At 51.1% G+C, this 20336-nt stretch overlaps 1 protein-coding gene across 1 annotated transcript in view; it reads left to right on the top strand.

The window, feature by feature from the left end:
* The window catches only part of LOC115082321 (collagen alpha-6(IV) chain-like), a 103121-nt gene extending 93177 nt beyond the window's left edge, over nucleotides 1-9944 (top strand). The window contains exons 20-21 of the mRNA XM_029586555.1: nucleotides 5426-5609; nucleotides 9718-9944. Coding sequence (XP_029442415.1) covers nucleotides 5426-5609; nucleotides 9718-9929 — 396 coding nt within the window. The 3' untranslated portion in view covers nucleotides 9930-9944. The remainder of the gene's footprint in view (nucleotides 1-5425; nucleotides 5610-9717) is intronic.
* Nucleotides 9945-20336: the final 10392 nt, after the last annotated feature.

Below are 20336 nucleotides of genomic sequence, written 5' to 3'. Positions count from 1 at the left end.
TGTCTGTCTCACAATGTACAGGGTGATGGTGGAGATGAAGCACAGAGGCCTGGCTCGCTCCTCCTGCTCCTGATAAGGCCTGCACATTTCCTGCACTTTGCCTCAGTGTGTGTGTGTCTGTCTCACAATGTACAGGGTGATGGTGGAGAAGAAGCACAGAGGCCTGGCTCGCTCCTCCTGCTCCTGATAAGGCCTGCACATTTCCTGCACTTTGCCTCAGTGTATGTGTGTCTGTCTCACAATGTACAGGGTGATGGTGGAGAAGAAGCACAGAGACCTGGCTCGCTCCTCCTGCTCCTGATGAGGCCTGCACATTTCCTGCACTTTGCCTCAGTGTGTATGTGTGTCTGTCTCACAATGTACAGGGTGATGGTGGAGATGAAGCACAGTGGCCTGGCTCGCTCCTCCTGCTCCTGATGAGGCCTGCACATTTCCTGCACTTTGCCTCAGTGTGTATGTGTGTCTGTCTCACAATGTACAGGGTGATGGTGGAGAAGAAGCACAGAGGCCTGGCTCGCTCCTCCTGCTCCTGATAAGGCCTGCACATTTCCTGCACTTTGCCTCAGTGTGTGTGTGTGTCTGTCTCACAATGTACAGGGTGATGGTGGAGATGAAGCACAGTGGCCTGGCTCGCTCCTCCTGCTCCTGATGAGGCCTGCACATTTCCTGCACTTTGCCTCAGTGTGTGTGTGTCTGTCTCACAATGTACAGGGTGATGGTGGAGAAGAAGCACAGAGGCCTGGCTCGCTCCCCCTGCTCCTGATGAGGCCTGCACATTTCCTGCACTTTGCCTCAGTGTATGTGTGTGTCTGTCTCACAATGTACAGGGTGATGGTGGAGAAGAAGCACAGTGGCCTGGCTCGCTCCTCCTGCTCCTGATGAGGCCTGCACATTTCCTGCACTTTGCCTCAGTGTATGTGTGTCTGTCTCACAATGTGCAGGGTGATGGTGGAGAAGAAGCACAGAGGCCTGGCTCACTCCTCCTGCTCCTGATGAGGCCTGCACATTTCCTGCACTTTGCCTCAGTGTATGTGTGTCTGTCTCACAATGTACAGGGTGATGGTGGAGATGAAGCACAGAGGCCTGGCTCGCTCCTCCTGCTCCTGATGAGGCCTGCACATTTCCTGCACTTTGCCTCAGTGTGTGTGTGTCTGTCTCACAATGTACAGGGTGATGGTGGAGATGAAGCACAGAGGCCTGGCTCGCTCCTCCTGCTCCTGATAAGGCCTGCACATTTCTTGCACTTTGCCTCAGTGTATGTGTGTCTGTCTCACAATGTACAGGGTGATGGTGGAGAAGAAGCACAGAGGCCTGGCTCGCTCCTCCTGCTCCTGATAAGGCCTGCACATTTCCTGCACTTTGCCTCAGTGTATGTGTGTCTGTCTCACAATGTACAGGGTGATGGTGGAGAAGAAGCACAGAGGCCTGGCTCGCTCCTCCTGCTCCTGATAAGGCCTGCACATTTCCTGCACTTTGCCTCAGTGTATGTGTGTGTCTGTCTCACAATGTACAGGGTGATGGTGGAGAAGAAGCACAGAGGCCTGGCTCGCTCCTCCTGCTCCTGATGAGGCCTGCACATTTCCTGCACTTTGCCTCAGTGTGTATGTGTGTCTGTCTCACAATGTGCAGGGTGATGGTGGAGAAGAAGCACAGTGGCCTGGCTCGCTCCTCCTGCTCCTGATGAGGCCTGCACATTTCCTGCACTTTGCCTCAGTGTGTGTGTGTCTGTCTCACAATGTGCAGGGTGATGGTGGAGAAGAAGCACAGAGGCCTGGCTCGCTCCTCCTGCTCCTGATGAGGCCTGCACATTTCCTGCACTTTGCCTCAGTGTGTGTGTGTCTGTCTCACAATGTGCAGGGTGATGGTGGAGAAGAAGCACAGAGGCCTGGCTCGCTCCTCCTGCTCCTGATAAGGCCTGCACATTTCCTGCACTTTGCCTCAGTGTGTGTGTGTGTCTGTCTCACAATGTACAGGGTGATGGTGGAGAAGAAGCACAGTGGCCTGGCTCGCTCCTCCTGCTCCTGATAAGGCCTGCACATTTCCTGCACTTTGCCTCAGTGTGTGTGTGTGTCTGTCTCACAATGTACAGGGTGATGGTGGAGAAGAAGCACAGAGGCCTGGCTCGCTCCTCCTGCTCCTGATAAGGCCTGCACATTTCCTGCACTTTGCCTCAGTGTATGTGTGTCTGTCTCACAATGTGCAGGGTGATGGTGGAGAAGAAGCACAGAGGCCTGGCTCGCTCCTCCTGCTCCTGATGAGGCCTGCACATTTCCTGCACTTTGCCTCAGTGTGTGTGTGTCTGTCTCACAATGTGCAGGGTGATGGTGGAGAAGAAGCACAGGGGCCTGGCTCGCTCCTCCTGCTCCTGATAAGGCCTGCACATTTCCTGCACTTTGCCTCAGTGTGTGTCTGTCTCACAATGTACAGGGTGATGGTGGAGAAGAAGCACAGGGGCCTGGCTCGCTCCTCCTGCTCCTGATAAGGCCTGCACATTTCCTGCACTTTGCCTCAGTGTATGTGTGTGTCTGTCTCACAATGTGCAGGGTGATGGTGGAGAAGAAGCACAGGGGCCTGGCTCGCTCCTCCTGCTCCTGATAAGGCCTGCACATTTCCTGCACTTTGCCTCAGTGTGTGTCTGTCTCACAATGTACAGGGTGATGGTGGAGAAGAAGCACAGGGGCCTGGCTCGCTCCTCCTGCTCCTGATAAGGCCTGCACATTTCCTGCACTTTGCCTCAGTGTGTGTGTGTGTCTGTCTCACAATGTACAGGGTGATGGTGGAGAAGAAGCACAGAGGCCTGGCTCGCTCCTCCTGCTTCTGATAAGGCCTGCACATTTCCTGCACTTTGCCTCAGTGTGTGTGTGTGTCTGTCTCACAATGTACAGGGTGATGGTGGAGAAGAAGCACAGGGGCCTGGCTCGCTCCTCCTGCTCCTGATAAGGCCTGCACATTTCCTGCACTTTGCCTCAGTGTGTGTGTGTGTCTGTCTCACAATGTACAGGGTGATGGTGGAGAAGAAGCACAGAGGCCTGGCTCGCTCCTCCTGCTCCTGATGAGGCCTGCACATTTCCTGCACTTTGCCTCAGTGTATGTGTGTGTCTGTCTCACAATGTGCAGGGTGATGGTGGAGAAGAAGCACAGGGGCCTGGCTCGCTCCTCCTGCTCCTGATAAGGCCTGCACATTTCCTGCACTTTGCCTCAGTGTGTGTCTGTCTCACAATGTACAGGGTGATGGTGGAGAAGAAGCACAGGGGCCTGGCTCGCTCCTCCTGCTCCTGATAAGGCCTGCACATTTCCTGCACTTTGCCTCAGTGTATGTGTGTGTCTGTCTCACAATGTGCAGGGTGATGGTGGAGAAGAAGCACAGAGGCCTGGCTCGCTCCTCCTGCTCCTGATAAGGCCTGCACATTTCCTGCACTTTGCCTCAGTGTGTGTGTGTCTGTCTCACAATGTACAGGGTGATGGTGGAGATGAAGCACAGAGGCCTGGCTCGCTCCTCCTGCTCCTGATGAGGCCTGCACATTTCCTGCACTTTGCCTCAGTGTGTGTGTGTGTCTGTCTCACAATGTACAGGGTGATGGTGGAGAAGAAGCACAGAGGCCTGGCTCGCTCCTCCTGCTCCTGATGAGGCCTGCACATTTCCTGCACTTTGCCTCAGTGTATGTGTGTGTCTGTCTCACAATGTACAGGGTGATGGTGGAGAAGAAGCACAGAGGCCTGGCTCGCTCCTCCTGCTCCTGATGAGGCCTGCACATTTCCTGCACTTTGCCTCAGTGTATGTGTGTGTCTGTCTCACAATGTGCAGGGTGATGGTGGAGAAGAAGCACAGGGGCCTGGCTCGCTCCTCCTGCTCCTGATAAGGCCTGCACATTTCCTGCACTTTGCCTCAGTGTATGTGTGTGTCTGTCTCACAATGTGCAGGGTGATGGTGGAGAAGAAGCACAGAGGCCTGGCTCGCTCCTCCTGCTCCTGATATGGCCTGCACATTTCCTGCACTTTTCCTCAGTGTGTGTGTGTCTGTCTCACAATGTACAGGGTGATGGTGGAGATGAAGCACAGAGGCCTGGCTCGCTCCTCCTGCTCCTGATGAGGCCTGCACATTTCCTGCACTTTGCCTCAGTGTGTGTGTGTGTCTGTCTCACAATGTACAGGGTGATGGTGGAGATGAAGCACAGAGGCCTGGCTCGCTCCTCCTGCTCCTGATAAGGCCTGCACATTTCCTGCACTTTGCCTCAGTGTGTGTGTGTGTCTGTCTCACAATGTACAGGGTGATGGTGGAGATGAAGCACAGAGGCCTGGCTCGCTCCTCCTGCTCCTGATGAGGCCTGCACATTTCCTGCACTTTGCCTCAGTGTGTGTGTGTGTCTGTCTCACAATGTACAGGGTGATGGTGGAGAAGAAGCACAGAGGCCTGGCTCTCTCCTCCTGCTCCTGATAAAGCCTGCACATTTCCTGCACTTTGCCTCAGTGTGTGTGTGTGTCTGTCTCACAATGTACAGGGTGATGGTGGAGATGAAGCACAGAGGCCTGGCTCGCTCCTCCTGCTCCTGATAAGGCCTGCACATTTCCTGCACTTTGCCTCAGTGTGTGTGTGTCTGTCTCACAATGTACAGGGTGATGGTGGAGAAGAAGCACAGAGGCCTGGCTCGCTCCTCCTGCTCCTGATGAGGCCTGCACATTTCCTGCACTTTGCCTCATTGTATGTGTGTGTGTGTGTCTCACAATGTACAGGGTGATGGTGGAGAAGAAGCACAGAGGCCTGGCTCTCTCCTCCTGCTCCTGATAAAGCCTGCACATTTCCTGCACTTTGCCTCAGTGTGTGTGTGTGTGTCTGTCTTACAATGTACAGGGTGATGGTGGAGAAGAAGCACAGTGGCCTGGCTCGCTCCTCCTGCTCCTGATGAGGCCTGCACATTTCCTGCACTTTGCCTCAGTGTATGTGTGTCTGTCTCACAATGTACAGGGTGATGGTGGAGAAGAAGCACAGAGGCCTGGCTCTCTCCTCCTGCTCCTGATAAAGCCTGCACATTTCCTGCACTTTGCCTCAGTGTGTGTGTGTGTCTGTCTCACAATGTACAGGGTGATGGTGGAGATGAAGCACAGAGGCCTGGCTCGCTCCTCCTGCTCCTGATGAGGCCTGCACATTTCCTGCACTTTGCCTCAGTGTATGTGTGTGTCTGTCTCACAATGTACAGGGTGATGGTGGAGAAGAAGCACAGAGGCCTGGCTCGCTCCTCCTGCTCCTGATGAGGCCTGCACATTTCCTGCACTTTGCCTCAGTGTATGTGTGTGTCTGTCTCACAATGTACAGGGTGATGGTGGAGAAGAAGCACAGAGGCCTGGCTCGCTCCTCCTGCTCCTGATGAGGCCTGCACATTTCTTGCACTTTGCCTCAGTGTATGTGTGTCTGTCTCACAATGTACAGGGTGATGGTGGAGAAGGTTTTCCAGGCACTAAAGGTTTCCCAGGATTGCCTGGCCAGAAGGGCCGCCGAGGTGAAAGTGGACTTCCAGGGCTCGGTCTCCCAGGGGCTAAAGGAAGCCCTGCTTCCCCAGGGGATTCAGGACTATCAGGCCTCACAGGTCAGCCCGGTCTTCCAGGCCTGCCAGGTAATTACCTTCCACTGCTCTATCTTGTACTTTACTTCTCTGATACCTTTGGTTTGTTTTTCTTACATTATTTCTTTAATTAGAAGGTGGGCAGAAGGGGGATCCCCATTGGTTTTAGTCTTTAACACGTTCTCATTATGTCTTTTTTTTCCCTTAAAGTTGTATTACATCAGTGTGTGATGCATGGCTTCATGTTTCCCTTTCCAGGGATGCAGCAGCTCGATTTTCTTGCCTTGTACAGGTTCTTTTTTTAATGGTTTAGAGCTGTGTGGGTGGGTGGAATGCATATCAGTGAATTCGGAGGGGGTGCGTGAAGAATGCGCCATGTACAGTGCGAGTGAGGAGGCCCTCGCCGCCCGCTCAAGCCATTGGTTTTCCTGGCTAAAGTTCGAGCGTTTTGTTTTTCTGGATTCTTGTTTAAAAGGAACCAGCGAACAAGTGGGTAGCAGTGATGCCAGGGCCAAGCTCACCGGTGCTGAAAGAAACAGGCGTTCAGGGCTTCAAGTGTGTCTTCCTAGCCCCAGACACTGGCGTCTCTTACCATTCCTGTACTAACTTCTACCCACATTCTCTGAGGGGGAGGCAGGGACAGAGCTAGATTTTTGTGGTGGGCTAAGGAGATATTCTTTTCCTACTTTCTGGAATTCCTCCATGCCACCTGGTATAGACGCTGATGCCCCAAATGTTTCCCAACCTATTTGCATTCTGTTATAGGCTAGAAACGGGATGCTCAAGTGCCACTTTTAGATTTTAACTTCAAAGCTCCTTCCTTCAGCACCTGTACTTGCTCGCATGTTTGTAGCTTGATTAAGCCTTTTTAATAAGCATAGGAACTTAGACTAGGGCTTCGGGAGCCTCCAGCCAGTCAGCTTTTCAAGATGTCCGCAGTGACTGTGCATGAGAAAAATGTGCATGTTCCTGGGTTTCCGGTGAATACAGATTCATCTCGTGCATAATCACTGGGGATATGCAGGAAAGCCATGATAGACCACGGCTGCAGATAAAGGCTACAAGACTCGTCTACTCGGCCCATTTTGCTTTTTTTCTATACTAACCACAGACCCAACCTGATTACTGGTTTTGCCTTTGCCTTCACCATTGTCAAAGATTATCTGTCCTTATTTCCTATTTTCTTTGATTCCAATGCTCTCTTTTCCCTCCGTGGAGGCTGTTCCATGTCTATGCCGCCCTTCTCTGCGAGATGATACTTCCCTGGATGTAACATTTCATCCTCATGCCGTGGCCTCTTGTGCATTATTCATGCCTCTGAGGTTCTCAAAGTCTCTCCTGCCTCCTCCTACAGTTTTGGGAGAGAGAGGATGAGCACAGAGAACTGTTAAAATGTTGGGTTTCCAGGTTCACTAAAAAAAATAAATAAAGGTCAACGGACAAATTGCAAGTGCTGTTTTTTATTGGACTAAATGAATGCATCTTTGACTCTAGCTTTCGCGAGCCTGGTTCCCTTCATCAGTTCAGTTCAGGTGAAGCGAGCTTAGTGCTGGAAAGCTAGTCACGGGGAGGGGGGGCAATAAAGCTCCCTAACTTTGAGATTCAGGCACCTAAATCAGCCCCTTTGAAAACTGATTAGGGCTGAGAGCCTAAATGTAGGCGCCTGAATTCATACATCTGAGAAGTGAGGCGCAGCCTGGCCTAGATTTATATCTGAGAAGTGAGGCGCAGCCGGGCTAGATTTATATCTGAGAAGTGGGGCGCAGCCGGGTCTAGATTTATATCTGAGAAGTGAGGCGCAGCCGGGCCTAGATTTATATCTGAGAAGTGAGGCGCAGCCGGGCTAGATTTATATCTGAGAAGTGAGGCGCAGCCGGGCCTAGATTTATATCTGAGAAGTGGGGCGCAGCCGGGCCTAGATTTATATCTGAGAAGTGAGGCGCAGCCGGGCCTAGATTTATATCTGAGAAGTGGAGCGCAGCCGGCCTAGATTTATATCTGAGAAGTGAGGCGCAGCCGGGCCTAGATTTATATCTGAGAAGTGAGGCGCAGCCGGGCCTAGATTTATATCTGAGAAGTGGGGCGCAGCCGGGCCTAGATTTATATCTGAGAAGTGAGGCGCAGCCGGGCCTAGATTTATATCTGAGAAGTGAGGCGCAGCCGGGCCTAGGTTTATATCTGAGAAGTGGGGCGCAGCCGGGCCTAGGTTTATATCTGAGAAGTGGGGCGCAGCCGGGCCTAGGTTTATATCTGAGAAGTGAGGCGCAGCCGGGCCTAGGTTTATATCTGAGAAGTGGGGCGCAGCCGGGCCTAGCTTTATATCTGAGAAGTGAGGCGCAGCCGGGCCTAGGTTTATATCTGAGAAGTGGGGCGCAGCCGGGCCTAGGTTTATATCTGAGAAGTGGGGCGCAGCCGGGCCTAGCTTTATATCTGAGAAGTGGGGCGCAGCCGGGCCTAGATTTATATCTGAGAAGTGAGGCGCAGCCGGGCCTAGGTTTATATCTGAGAAGTGGGGCGCAGCCGGGCCTAGATTTATATCTGAGAAGTGGGGCGCAGCCGGGCCTAGATTTATATCTGAGAAGTGAGGCGCAGCCGGGCCTAGATTTATATCTGAGAAGTGAGGCGCAGCCGGGCCTAGGTTTATATCTGAGAAGTGGGGCGCAGCCGGGCCTAGGTTTATATCTGAGAAGTGGGGCGCAGCCGGGCCTAGGTTTATATCTGAGAAGTGGGGCGCAGCCGGGCCTAGATTTATATCTGAGAAGTGAGGCGCAGCCGGGCCTAGATTTATATCTGAGAAGTGAGGCGCAGCCGGGCCTAGATTTATATCTGAGAAGTGGGGCGCAGCCGGGCCTAGGTTTATATCTGAGAAGTGGGGCGCAGCCGGGCCTAGATTTATATCTGAGAAGTGGGGCGCAGCCGGGCCTAGATTTATATCTGAGAAGTGGGGCGCTGCCGGGCCTAGATTTATATCTGAGAAGTGGGGCGCAGCCGGGCCTAGATTTATATCTGAGAAGTGGGGCGCTGCCGGGCCTAGATTTATATCTGAGAAGTGGGGCGCAGCCGGGCCTAGATTTATATCTGAGAAGTGGGGCGCAGCCGGGCCTAGATTTATACCCAGGCCTACCAGGTCTGTGCCTGGGGCGGCAAACTGTGGGGGTGGGGCACATGTCCTTCCCCGGACCTTGGCAGAAACTGCTGCCAGAACTGCCTCCTTCCCCGGGACGTCTTGAGCTCATTCTGGGCAGGAGAGGGAGAAAAATGGATTCCAGCTACACCTTCCCCTCTTCATCTGGGCCCCAAAATTGCTGCCCGTGAAAGGATGGCAAAGCAATAGCAGATGCATTTCTGAAAAGCCTTTTCTTACCAGCGCGATTGTGGTAATGATTTAAACTAAAGCAATATATCTTTTCTTTCTGCTTTGGCTTACTTAAATTGTTTTACTACCTCCCGCTTGGCGCATATTTAACATGTTGTGTTTTCCATATCTGTAACTTTGTATAATACAGCTAGATATATTCACAAAAGCAATGCACAGACCAATACGTTCTGAGAACTGCACACGTCTTAATCTGATTAAACTGATGGGGATTATTCTGCCTTTTTAAATGCCCACTTTTGTGTAGCAGGTCGGCAAGTCCCCGAACTCTTTTTGGCTCTATTAAATTTACCTTTTCCTGAATCTATAGCTCTAGCAAACAACATTATTCAATCTTCAGTTGCAAAAATAAGCTAGAAAAGCAATTAAGAGGAAAAGGTGTGCAGAGATTTTATCAGGCTTCACGCAGCTGCCATCCCTCGTCTTCCTCGGCTGCTCTGAGTCTTCTTCACGAGATCACTCGGCAGACGTAAAGCTGTTCTCTGGCCCTAGGCGGCAGGAGGTGGCACTGAAGACGGCAGGAACTGCTGAAATGTAGAGGAGTCAAAAAGGCTTTGGTAAACTTCAATTTCCAACGATTGCTTGTGCTATAATTCTGTGCTTAAGCTTCTGCTTTAAGGGCATGAGCAAAAGAAAATGCACACAGATTGGGATCCAGTCGTTACCAGCGAACAAAAGCAACTGCCTTTTGTGGATATGTTTGGCCTGTGAATGCAAGCTCTTTCAGCCTTGTGCTTCTTCAGACTTTTGCCTAACCTGTCCTCCTTTACTTGGCTGGTATAGGTGACTGCTGCTGCGGGGAGAAGGTTGGTAATGAAGGCTTAGACACAGAGGGAGGTGAGAGGCTAGGCCCTACAGGTTGCCAGAGCGGTCGTTGGCGAGATTTGCCCATTGCGTCTCATCGCCGCTTAGAGACGCAGACCTGCATGATGGCACTGCCCGGCTTCTGGCACTCGGCTCTGGTAACGGCCGTTATGGCCAGTGCGTTCTCTTAGCGTGACTTTCTCACAGCTAGAGAGTGTGGAAATGTTTGCAGAAAAGCGAAAATGGCGAAATCCAAGCTGTTCACCCGTGCGGAACAATTTGTGCAGAAATGTCTACTTCAGGAATTTTTCTGACACGGAATTCATTGGAAATATTTGGATGAAATGGGCAGGAAATGTTAACAGTTTTCCAATATTTTTCCCAAAACCTTTTTTTTTTAATGGGTGAATTTCACCATTTTCTGCTTTTTGCATGCAAAGTTTCACTTTTTGAATGCTGATGCTAGATGGCATCACCAGTGTCCACATTTTGCAGATGATTAATGAAAATACTCATAAAATGAATGTTACTTTTCACACATCCTAATTCACAAACATGCCAATGCTTGTTTTTCTGGTTTTCTTTGGTAAACCCGTGTCCCGAATGGCTGCTGAAGCCAAGTGCATTTTTGTGTCGAAGGATGTCGGTCATCATTGGTCCCAGGGGCCTCTCCTGGGGGCGCCATGCAGTATTTAAATTAGGGGGTCACACTGTCAAGGAGGCGCTAGGGTCGATTGCGCGCCCTTAGCGCCTCCTTGACAGTGGGTGCCCGAGAGAGGTCGGCTGACCGCGGCTGTCCACCGGTTAAGAAAGCAGTCGCTGAATTTATCGGCGTCCATTTTTCTAATCGGCGCACAGCCACAGGTTCAGAAAACGGGCGCTGGTTAACTGAGCGTCTGTTTCCCGAATCTGACCGCCAGCACTTTTTAATAAATGTTTTTAAATCTTTCGTTCCTCTGACAATATCGCAACGATAGTAAGTCTGAGGATGTACAGAAAAGCAGTATTTTCTGCAGCTTTTTAGGGGCGCTCAGAAATGAATGCCTACTCTGGACAGACATTAATTTCTGAGCGTATTGGATGCACATTGTTTTTGCATTTGGGGTGACTGACTAATAGCCTGATTTACATGCATTTACATGGCATGAGCACTATTAGTTTTGCAGTGCGTTGGACGCTGGTTGTGGAGGCGCTAATCCCCTTATAGCATAAGGGGCTGTGGACGCACCTACACAACCCTCGTCCAATTGGCTGAGCACGCTGTATTGCACCGGCCCCCGAGAGCACAAAGAAGGGGAAGTAATAAGAGCTTGTTTCCTTATGGATTGCTAGTGACACTGTAATGTTCTTCTTCAGCCTTGATTGCAACCACTTGCCAATGAGGTTTCCTCTTCTTTGTGATGCCTAAGACTGGAAAGAATGGTTTTTTTCTTTACTTGGAGAACATTTATTCAATGTTCATGTAACATACACCTGCCTTCTAGGAAAAGGTTGGTTAGTGGATAACTTGTCTCCTATATTCAGCAGGGTAAATGTATTACTGAATATACCAGCCTAACGTTATCTGGCCCCACATAGCTGGAGAACTTAATAAATCTAACCAGCTACGATTGAATAGAGCCAGGTAGGTTTTTTAGTTATTCGACCTTGTGTGGCCGGATAACTTGCTACTTAACCAGATATTTTTAAAAGATATCCGGCTAAGCAGCACCCTCATCTCCAAACAAAATAACGAAAAGGATCAGTGGACCAAGCCCCTCCCTCCTCCCCTGAAGTGTAATACAAAGACCCTGCCAGGCCCTGCCATCCTAACCCCAGTTTTTTATTTTACAGACTTGTGACATGCCCGGCATTGTATACCAGGCCCCGTCCCAATTTTAACTTAAAAACACGATTGGGCTGCCCCCCACCCACAATCATGGTGCCTGCCCCCCCATTTCCCTGCCCCTCCCCACCCCCCAGCTGAGGACAAAGGACCCTCTGCTCCCCTACTGGCACCTCCAGCACTGCTCTGTCCTTGTGGGGGAGGGGGAGCCAGACCGATCGTGTTTTAAGTTAAATTCGGGATACGTTTTACAGATGTCCAATTAAGTAGCATGTGATCCGGCCACACGAGGCTGCATAACTTTAGACCTGCTAGACCTGTCCCTCTAAGTGGCTTCTGAATATCTACTTCCTGGTGCTTGCACTATGAGAAGGGAGGGGTCATCATGCTAGAAGAAAGCAATTAGATGTGCCCACGGGTTCATAACCCCAGTACCACACCCTGTGTCTCTCTCAGGTGTCCCCCTTTTCATTGCACAATCTATCTTATGCAATCACCACACCAGCAATAAGTACTAACAACTTTTACTGGCAGCTGGTAAATAAATAGTAAATGCAACATGGAGAAAAGGAGTAGAAAATATATAGGGAAAGAAGAGCAGCTGTAATACTAAAAAGGACTGGCAGTGAACTCGTAACTAATCAGTGATGATAAACCCTGGGCAGTGCAGCTATCCAGAACGCTGTAGCAAAACCCCAGGGATATTTTTTCCCTCTTTGCAAAAATCTGTTTCCCCAATGTTATCAGTCTTATGGGTGTATCCAGCTAAAACGAAGAAAGGAAGCGGGATCGGTGGGGCCCTTAATGATGGTGAGCAGGCAGAGTGGTGAATGCTGTGATGGGTGGGATCTCTCTCTCCCCCAGATCTGACAGTGGAAGGCAAGCCTAGAGTCACATTCTCATAGCAGGTTTCTTGCCAGAGAGCTCTTACTCTATCCTGCCTTTCCAGATGATCAGGAGTTTAGCAAATTGCACACTTACCGAGGTTGTTCTACTTCAGCTGAAGCAATAAAGTTACAGGGGCAAAAACCCCCTGTACCCTCCTTTTATCATAAAATACCCCATCTTCACAGTTGGCGTTGCTAAGCTTAATCTCTGGGGAGGAGTCCAGCAGCGGAACTGCTGGTGGTGCAATCCCTGCGGGAGGAGAGTCAGTGTGAGTTTCTCTTCCCTCTCCTCGGGGCTCTGCTGTATGCCCGTCTCTCTGGGTCAAACACTTCAAGATGCGGCCAAACTCACTCCTTCCTCAGTTCCTTCCCCTCTCAGGACTAAAGGCTGGGTCCCAATGTTTGTTTTGTCTTCCTCTGTCAGGTTGATACAGTAAGGTGTGGTAGAAAGAGGTGCATTAGGGCCGGGCGCACCCGCGTTTGCCGCACGCACAGTCTGGATCACATACCGCTCGATACCCTATTAAAATGGCATGCAAATGCAAGCCGCGTCTAACGCGCGACCATGAAGCGCAATCCATTTTACTGTATACAGCGCCTAAACAGTATCCTGGGTGCGCTGGTGCCTGTCATTTGAAATGACAGGCACCAGGAAGTGGATCCCAACTTTAACCAAAAGAAAACCTAAAAACCTAAAATCCCCTCCTCCCGAAGCGGCTCGACATGTAAAGTATTGTGAATAAGTGCAACCAAAGTTAACTTAGTTTTTCTTTCTTTCAGCCCTCTCTGCCCTCCTCCGGAGGTGCGCACCGCGGCTCCCTGCCTCCCGGGGGCAGCCGGCGGCGAAAGCGGCTTCCAGCGGCCCCCACCGGCGAAGATGGACGAATGCACGCCCGTAGTGCACGGGCGCTCAAGCCAGCGAAAGCGCATGAACGGGCGTGCGTGACATCATGGCGTACGTTCATACGCTTCGCTGGATTGAGCGCCCAAATTGACGGGCTCCCAAGTCAGCAAAAGCGCATGAACGGGCGTGCGTGACATCACGGCGTACGTTCATACGCTTCGCTGGATTGAGCGCCCAAATTGACGGGCTCCCAAGTCAGCAAAAGCGCATGAACGGGCGTGCGTGACATCACGGCGTACGTTCATACGCTTCGCTGGATTGAGCGCCCAAATTGACGGGCTCCCAAGTCAGCAAAAGCGCATGAACGGGCGTGCGTGACATCACGGCGTACGTTCATACGCTTCGCTGGATTGAGCGCCCAAATTGACGGGCTCCCAAGTCAGCAAAAGCGCATGAACGGGCGTGCGTGACATCACGGCGTACGTTCATACGCTTCGCTGGATTGAGCGCCCAAATTGACGGGCTCCCAAGTCAGCAAAAGCGCATGAACGGGCGTGCGTGACATCACGGCGTACGTTCATACGCTTCGCTGGATTGAGCGCCCAAATTGACGGGCTCCCAAGTCAGCAAAAGCGCATGAACGGGCGTGCGTGACATCATGGCGTACGTTCATACGCTTCGCTGGATTGAGCGCCCAAATTGACGGGCTCCCAAGTCAGCAAAAGCGCATGAACGGGCGTGCGTGACATCACGGCGTACGTTCATACGCTTTGCTGGGTTGAGCGCCCAAATTGACGGGCTCCCAAGTCAGCAAAAGCGCATGAACGGGCGTGCGTGACATCACGGCGTACGTTCATACGCTTCGCTGGATTGAGCGCCCAAATTGACGGGCTCCCAAGTCAGCAAAAGCGCATGAACGGGCGTGCGTGACATCACGGAGTACGTTCATACGCTTCGCTGGATTGAGCGCCCAAATTGACGGGCTCCCAAGTCAGCAAAAGCGTATGAACGGGCGTGCGTGACATCACGCACGCCCGTTCATGCGCTTTTGCTGACTTGCGCACCCGTGCACTACGGGCGTGCATTTGTCCATCGTCGCTGGCGGGGGCCACTGGAAGCCGCTTTCACCGCCGGCTGCCCCCGGGAGGCAGGGGAGCTGCGCACCGCGGCTCCGGAGGAGGGCAGAGAGGGCTGAAAGAAAAACTAAGTTAACTTTGGTTGCACTTATTCACAATACTTTACATGTCGAGCCGCTTCGGGAGGAGGGGATTTTAGGTTTTTAGGTTTTCTTTTGGTTAAAGTTGCTTCGGGAGGAGGGGAGAGAGGACTGGGGCTGCCCCGGAGACCGGCACCCATGGACGCGGCCAGGGCAGGTGAGCGGGGGCTGGGGGAAAGTTTGCCGCTTACCCTTACCCCTGCCTCTAACGCAGGGGTAGGGGTAGGAGGTAAATTGGCAGGTTAAATGCGCGGCTAAACTGCAGGTTAAAAAGGCGATAGTCGGGGCACGCGTTACTGAATGGGAGGGAATAGCTAATCCGATCTTTACATCTCATATACACGCCGCGGGCGGAAAGGGTTACCCGGGGATTTAAAGAACTGGTAAGGATGGGTTAAAAGGGATAGTGAATCGCGGGTTGGACTAACGCGGGCAAATTGTGAGTAGAAAGCGGGTTAGAAGCAGGGTAACCGCGGCCGCACTTTACAGGATAGACCCGTGTATTGGCCTGTGTGATAGCTCACGCTGTGGTTCATCCTGAGTCTGAAGGACTCTCATTGGCTCCACAATCTCCTCAGGCAGCTCTTCCTATACAGGCAACCTGCCAGCTGGGGTCCCGCTTGCCTCTGGCAAGTACCCCTTCTGCATGCTGTTCCCTGGTGGTTGCTAGAGACACTGGGACCCCACACAACCCAGGGCAATACAAAAAAAAAAAATACAGAGATCATCAATCAGTTGTCATAGGCTAACAAACTGAAAAGTTTATTAACAAATAACCAGAACACAGAATGGAAAAAAAGATTTTATTTGCAAACAGCGACAAATGAAATAAGAAGTGTGGAATCTATTTGCCCTTGGGATCCTGTGAGGTTCTTCTGACTTGGTTTGGCCACTGTTGGAAACAGGACACTGGACTTGATGGACCCTTGGACTGACCCAGTATGTCAAGCCTTACATTCCTCCATTCTATGTTCTAACATAGTAAATGCTAACTATCTCCACAAGAACCTGAGAGCTGGGACAGGGCACACATCTGGTCCCTCTGCAAAGGCTGCAATTTTATGGCAAATTCTGCACTGAGTCAGTGGGGCTGGTGCTTTCTGAACAACGAAAGCCTGAGGCACTCAGCTTCCTGAGCAATAGCAATGCAGAGACTGTTGCAGCATGAAACCACCTTGTGGAGAATGGGGGAATATTCATTCCAAGCCTCAGCCTGGGGTTTCTCCCAGGACAAGCAGGATGGTGGTCCTCACATGTGGGTGACGTCATGTCATGGAAAAGTTTCTAGAACTTTTGACTGGCACACTGAGCATGCCCAGCATGCCATAATCCCTGTAGCCACAGGGGTCTCCCTTCAGTCTCTTTTTTTTTTTTTTTTTTTTCTGCGCTGCAGTTTGCCTCATGGGTAGGAGCTCTGTGAGAATTTTCTCACCACTTTTCCCCATGGAAAACCTTGACGTTATCGTCATAAAAAAAGTTCCCTCATAGGGGGTCTCCCATCGCGACACCGTTTCTTGACACTCGGTGAGTAATTTTCCACCGTCTCTGGTTGGTTCCTGCTACCTTGTTGTCGGTTCCTGCAGGCCACCGACTGTTTCGCGGCCCCTTTTTTCGCCATGGCGACGGGCTTCAGAAAATTTCCAGAGTGCCCATGCACGATGTCCATTACTGACCCACACGATGTTTGTGTGCTGTGCCTTGGTCCATCACACGATGTACGTCTGTGTCCTAGCTGCACTCAAATGACCCCAAAGGGCAGGCATGCCTGTTTAGACAAAATGGAGTCTCTTTTCAAAATAAAACTAACTCCATCAATTTCCACCTAGTCATCACCAGCAGGAACATCTTCATCCATCGACAAACCTCGCCAGGGGCAGCAAGGGGGTGGTGACCGTCCGTCACCGACGCAATCCAGGGCATCAGTAGCATCTTCCTCTGTGCTGGAGAAGGACCGGACCGAGCACAGAGGGACACATCATCACCGGCACCAACACGATTCCAGACTCTGTGCCGGCACCAACACTGCATTGCCTCGATGGCTATAGAGGCGGGTGCGAGGAGGGCCTGGGGAGCCTCATCCTCCTCTGCACCCGAGACCCAGAGGCAATCCCCACCGACATCAGGGCCGGGTACTGAGCCCCCACAGATTCCTGTAGAGATGCCAGTAGTGCCTAGCCTGCCTCCCCCTATAGCTGTCTTACCTATACCAGTTTCCAGGGAGGATCTGGATATCCTTATCCACCAGGCTGTCCTCGACGCCTTCCGGAACATGCATCCACCATCAATGCTGGTCCCCATACCGGCACCAACCCTGGAGCCATCGATGTTTACACCATTGCTCGACTGCCTTGATACCCTCATCGGTGCCCTTCCGACCCAGCCTGTGCCATCGGTACTGAGTTGACCTTCCGAACCTCTGAAGCACCCGATACCCATTCCGGGGTCCTCAGAGGATGAGGACATGGACTCTATCCTATTCAAGCTCCGCTTCCATCGATGCCGGAACCGGTTCCAGGTCCATCGGGGCTCTCGGAATTGAAGCTCCCACGGTTCCCTTCGATGCCATTGATGCCGTCTAAGTCTCCATTGGTGCTGTTGCATCCTCCATCGAGGCCTCCATCGATGCCTGCACGTCCTGGAGTATCAGACATTTTCCCTCCCTCGGGATCTCAACCGGTCACCCCTTATGATCCATGGGAGGATGTTGACACGGACACTTCCACAGAGGACAGACTCTCAGAGCCTTCTTCTTCAGAAGACCTCTCCTTTGCTAACTTCAGAAGACCTCTCCTTTGCTAACTTCATAAAGAAATGTCCAAAACCATCCCCTATGACTGGTCACCGAAGAGGACCCCTGTCATAGGACATTAGATGTCCTTCAATTCGAAGATGCCCCCAAGGAAATTATGGCCATTCTAGTCCACGAAGTGCTCTTGGATCTGCAACATCGCCTATCGGAGCACCCTTGCACTGTCCTACCAGTCAATAGAAAGACAGATGCAACATATCTGGTCCAACACACTCCAGGTTTTCAGAAACCACAGCTACCTCATCAATCAGAGGTAGTGGAATCTGCGCAGAAGAAGGCCAAGAGATTGTGCCCTCATTCTTCAGCTCCTCCTGGAAAGGACCAAAGATTTTTGGAAGGTCTAGGTCGGAAAGTCTTCCAGGGCTCTATGTTAGTGTCACGCATAGCTGCCTATCAGTTATATATGACACAATACCAGAGGAATCTGTGGAAGCAAGTCCAGGGGATAGCAGACTCCCTCCCCCAACAACAACAGGAGAACCTCACTGCCATTCTCCAAAAAGGCCTTGAGGCAGGGAAACATGATGTCAGAGCTGCATATGATTCCTTTGAGATGGCTTCTCATTTATCAGCAACAGAAATCAGTGCCAGGAGATGGGCCTGGCTTAAGGCCTCTGACTTAAGGCCGGATGTCCAGGATAAGGTCACTGATTTCCCGTGTACTAGAGATAATGTTTTTGGCGACAAGATACAGGATGCAGTGGCTCAATTAAAGGATCATCACGAGACCCTGCGTCAGCTTTCCACAGTCACTGCGGAAGCTCCCTCCTCCTCTCGAAAGCCCACGAGAAGGAATCCCTTTTATCGCTCATGCAAGTACTACCCACCTATATCTCACGTGAGACCAGCCAGACCACTTCAAAGAGGACATCCATGTCAGACCAAGGCATCTAGATCTCAAACCAGCCCCGCAAACGGGCCCAGCCTCTGGATTTGAAACCTGTACACAGAACAGCAACAACTCTATGAATCCAAGACCAGACTTGCCTGTAGGAAGTCGGCTACACCACTTCTTAACCAATTGGCGCCACATTACAACAGACCATGGGTACTATCCATCATAACCCAGGGATGCCATCTAATTTCCTCATGGTACCCCCAGATTCACCACCCAATCCACTGTGGATCCAAAGAGATCACACAAGCCTTCTAGAGTCAGAACTGTCCACCCTACTGAGTGCCAGGGCTGTGGAAGCCGTTCCCCTGGCATAGCAGGACAGAGGGTTCTACTCCCGCTATTTTCTAATTCCAAAGAAATCAGGCGGCCTCCGCCCCATCCTAGACCTCCGCAATCTCAACAAATTTCTACAAAAAGAAAAAATTCAGGGTGGTGTCCTAGGCACTATGCTTCCCTTCTACAACAAAGAGGACTGGCTCTGTTCTCTGGATCTTCAAGATGCCTATGCACACATTCCCATATCCCCAACATCTCCACAAATACCTGCATTTTATAGTGGGGCATCAACATTTTCAGTACCCGGGTTTCTGCCTTTCGGACTTGCTTCGGCACCCCGTGTATTTACAAAATGCCTAGCAATGGCTGCGGCCCATCTACACAAAAATAGCATACACGTGTTTCCTTACCTGGACGACTGGCTAATCAAGAGCCAATCCAAGCAAGGAGCTCTCAACCCTCTGAAGCTCACTATCAATCTGCTACACTCGTTGGGGTTTCTCATCAATTACCAGAAATCCCACCTGAATCTATCTTACCTCCTTACCTTTATCGGAGCGGATTTGGACACCACAGTCGCAAAGGCTTTCCTGCCCAATGAACACGCAGACACACTCTCCAGACTAGCTACATCTCCGCGCACAAAGAAAACAGCCTCAGCCCATCAATTCCTCATGTTGCTCAGCCACAATGCTTCCATGGTCCAATCACTCCTGTGGCCAGGCTAGCCATGAGAATAACTCAATGGACTTTGAAATCTCAGTGGCTACAAGCCACTCAGCCTCTTTCATCCCAGATCCATGTAACCGACCAGCTGCGTATCTCACTTCTCTGGTGGACAAACAAGGCCAACTTACTAACAGGTCTACACTTCCAGCAACCAGTTCCTCAAGTGACCTTAACCACGGACGCATCCAACTTAGGTTGGGGAGCTCATGTGAACAACCTTCAAACTCAAGGGACTTGGACAGAACTTGAAGCAAAGTTTTAGATCAACTTCCCAGAGCTTCGAGGCATATATTATGCTCTATATGCGTTCCAGGACTGCCTTTCACACAAGACTGTTCTCATACAAGCAGACAACACAGTTGCAGTGTGGTACTTGAACAAACGGAGGAACAGGCTCTTATCTCCTCTGCCAAGAAGCTGCGCATATCTGGGCCTGGGCCCTTGCACACTCATAGTAACATAGTAATGACGGCAGAAAAAGACCAAAATATTCCATCTAGTCTGCCCTGCAAGCTTCCCAAGGTAGTAACTGCCACTCCGTGCAGGTTACCCCCATGTTTCTCTTAAGGGTAGTAACTGCTGCTCCGAGCAGGTTACCCCCATGTTTCTTTAAGGGTAGTAACTGCCGCTCCGTGCCGGTTTAGCTTTTTTATTTATTCCCATCCTCTAGCCTTAGGGATTCACAGTGTTTATCCCATGCCCCTTTGAAATCCTTCACAGTTTGTCTTCACCACTTCCTCCGGAAGGTCATTCCAGGCATCCTCCATCCTCTCAGTGAAGAAATATTTCCTGACACTGGTTCTAAGTCTTTCTTCCTGGAGTTTCAAATCGTGACCCTAGTTCTACTAAATTGTTTCCAAGCATCTCCAGACCACTTATCTGGCAGGCATACAGAACATAGTAGCAGATCACATCAGTCGACAATTCCATCCCTATGAGTGGTTTCTGGAAATGAGGAGAATCTTCCAACGCTGGGTCAACCAACAATCGACCTCTTTGCATCCGAACTGAATCACAAAGTGGACAGATTCTCCTCCCTGCACAGGCAACAAAACACTTTGGCCATGGATGCCTTCGCTCGCCCTTGGAAACACAGGCCTCCTATATGTGTATC

Source organism: Rhinatrema bivittatum, unplaced genomic scaffold, assembly GCF_901001135.1.
Source record: "Rhinatrema bivittatum unplaced genomic scaffold, aRhiBiv1.1, whole genome shotgun sequence".
Classification (NCBI taxonomy): domain Eukaryota; kingdom Metazoa; phylum Chordata; class Amphibia; order Gymnophiona; family Rhinatrematidae; genus Rhinatrema; species Rhinatrema bivittatum.
The sequence above is the reverse complement of the archived record's forward strand: the minus strand, read 5'-3'. Positions and strand labels throughout refer to the sequence as shown.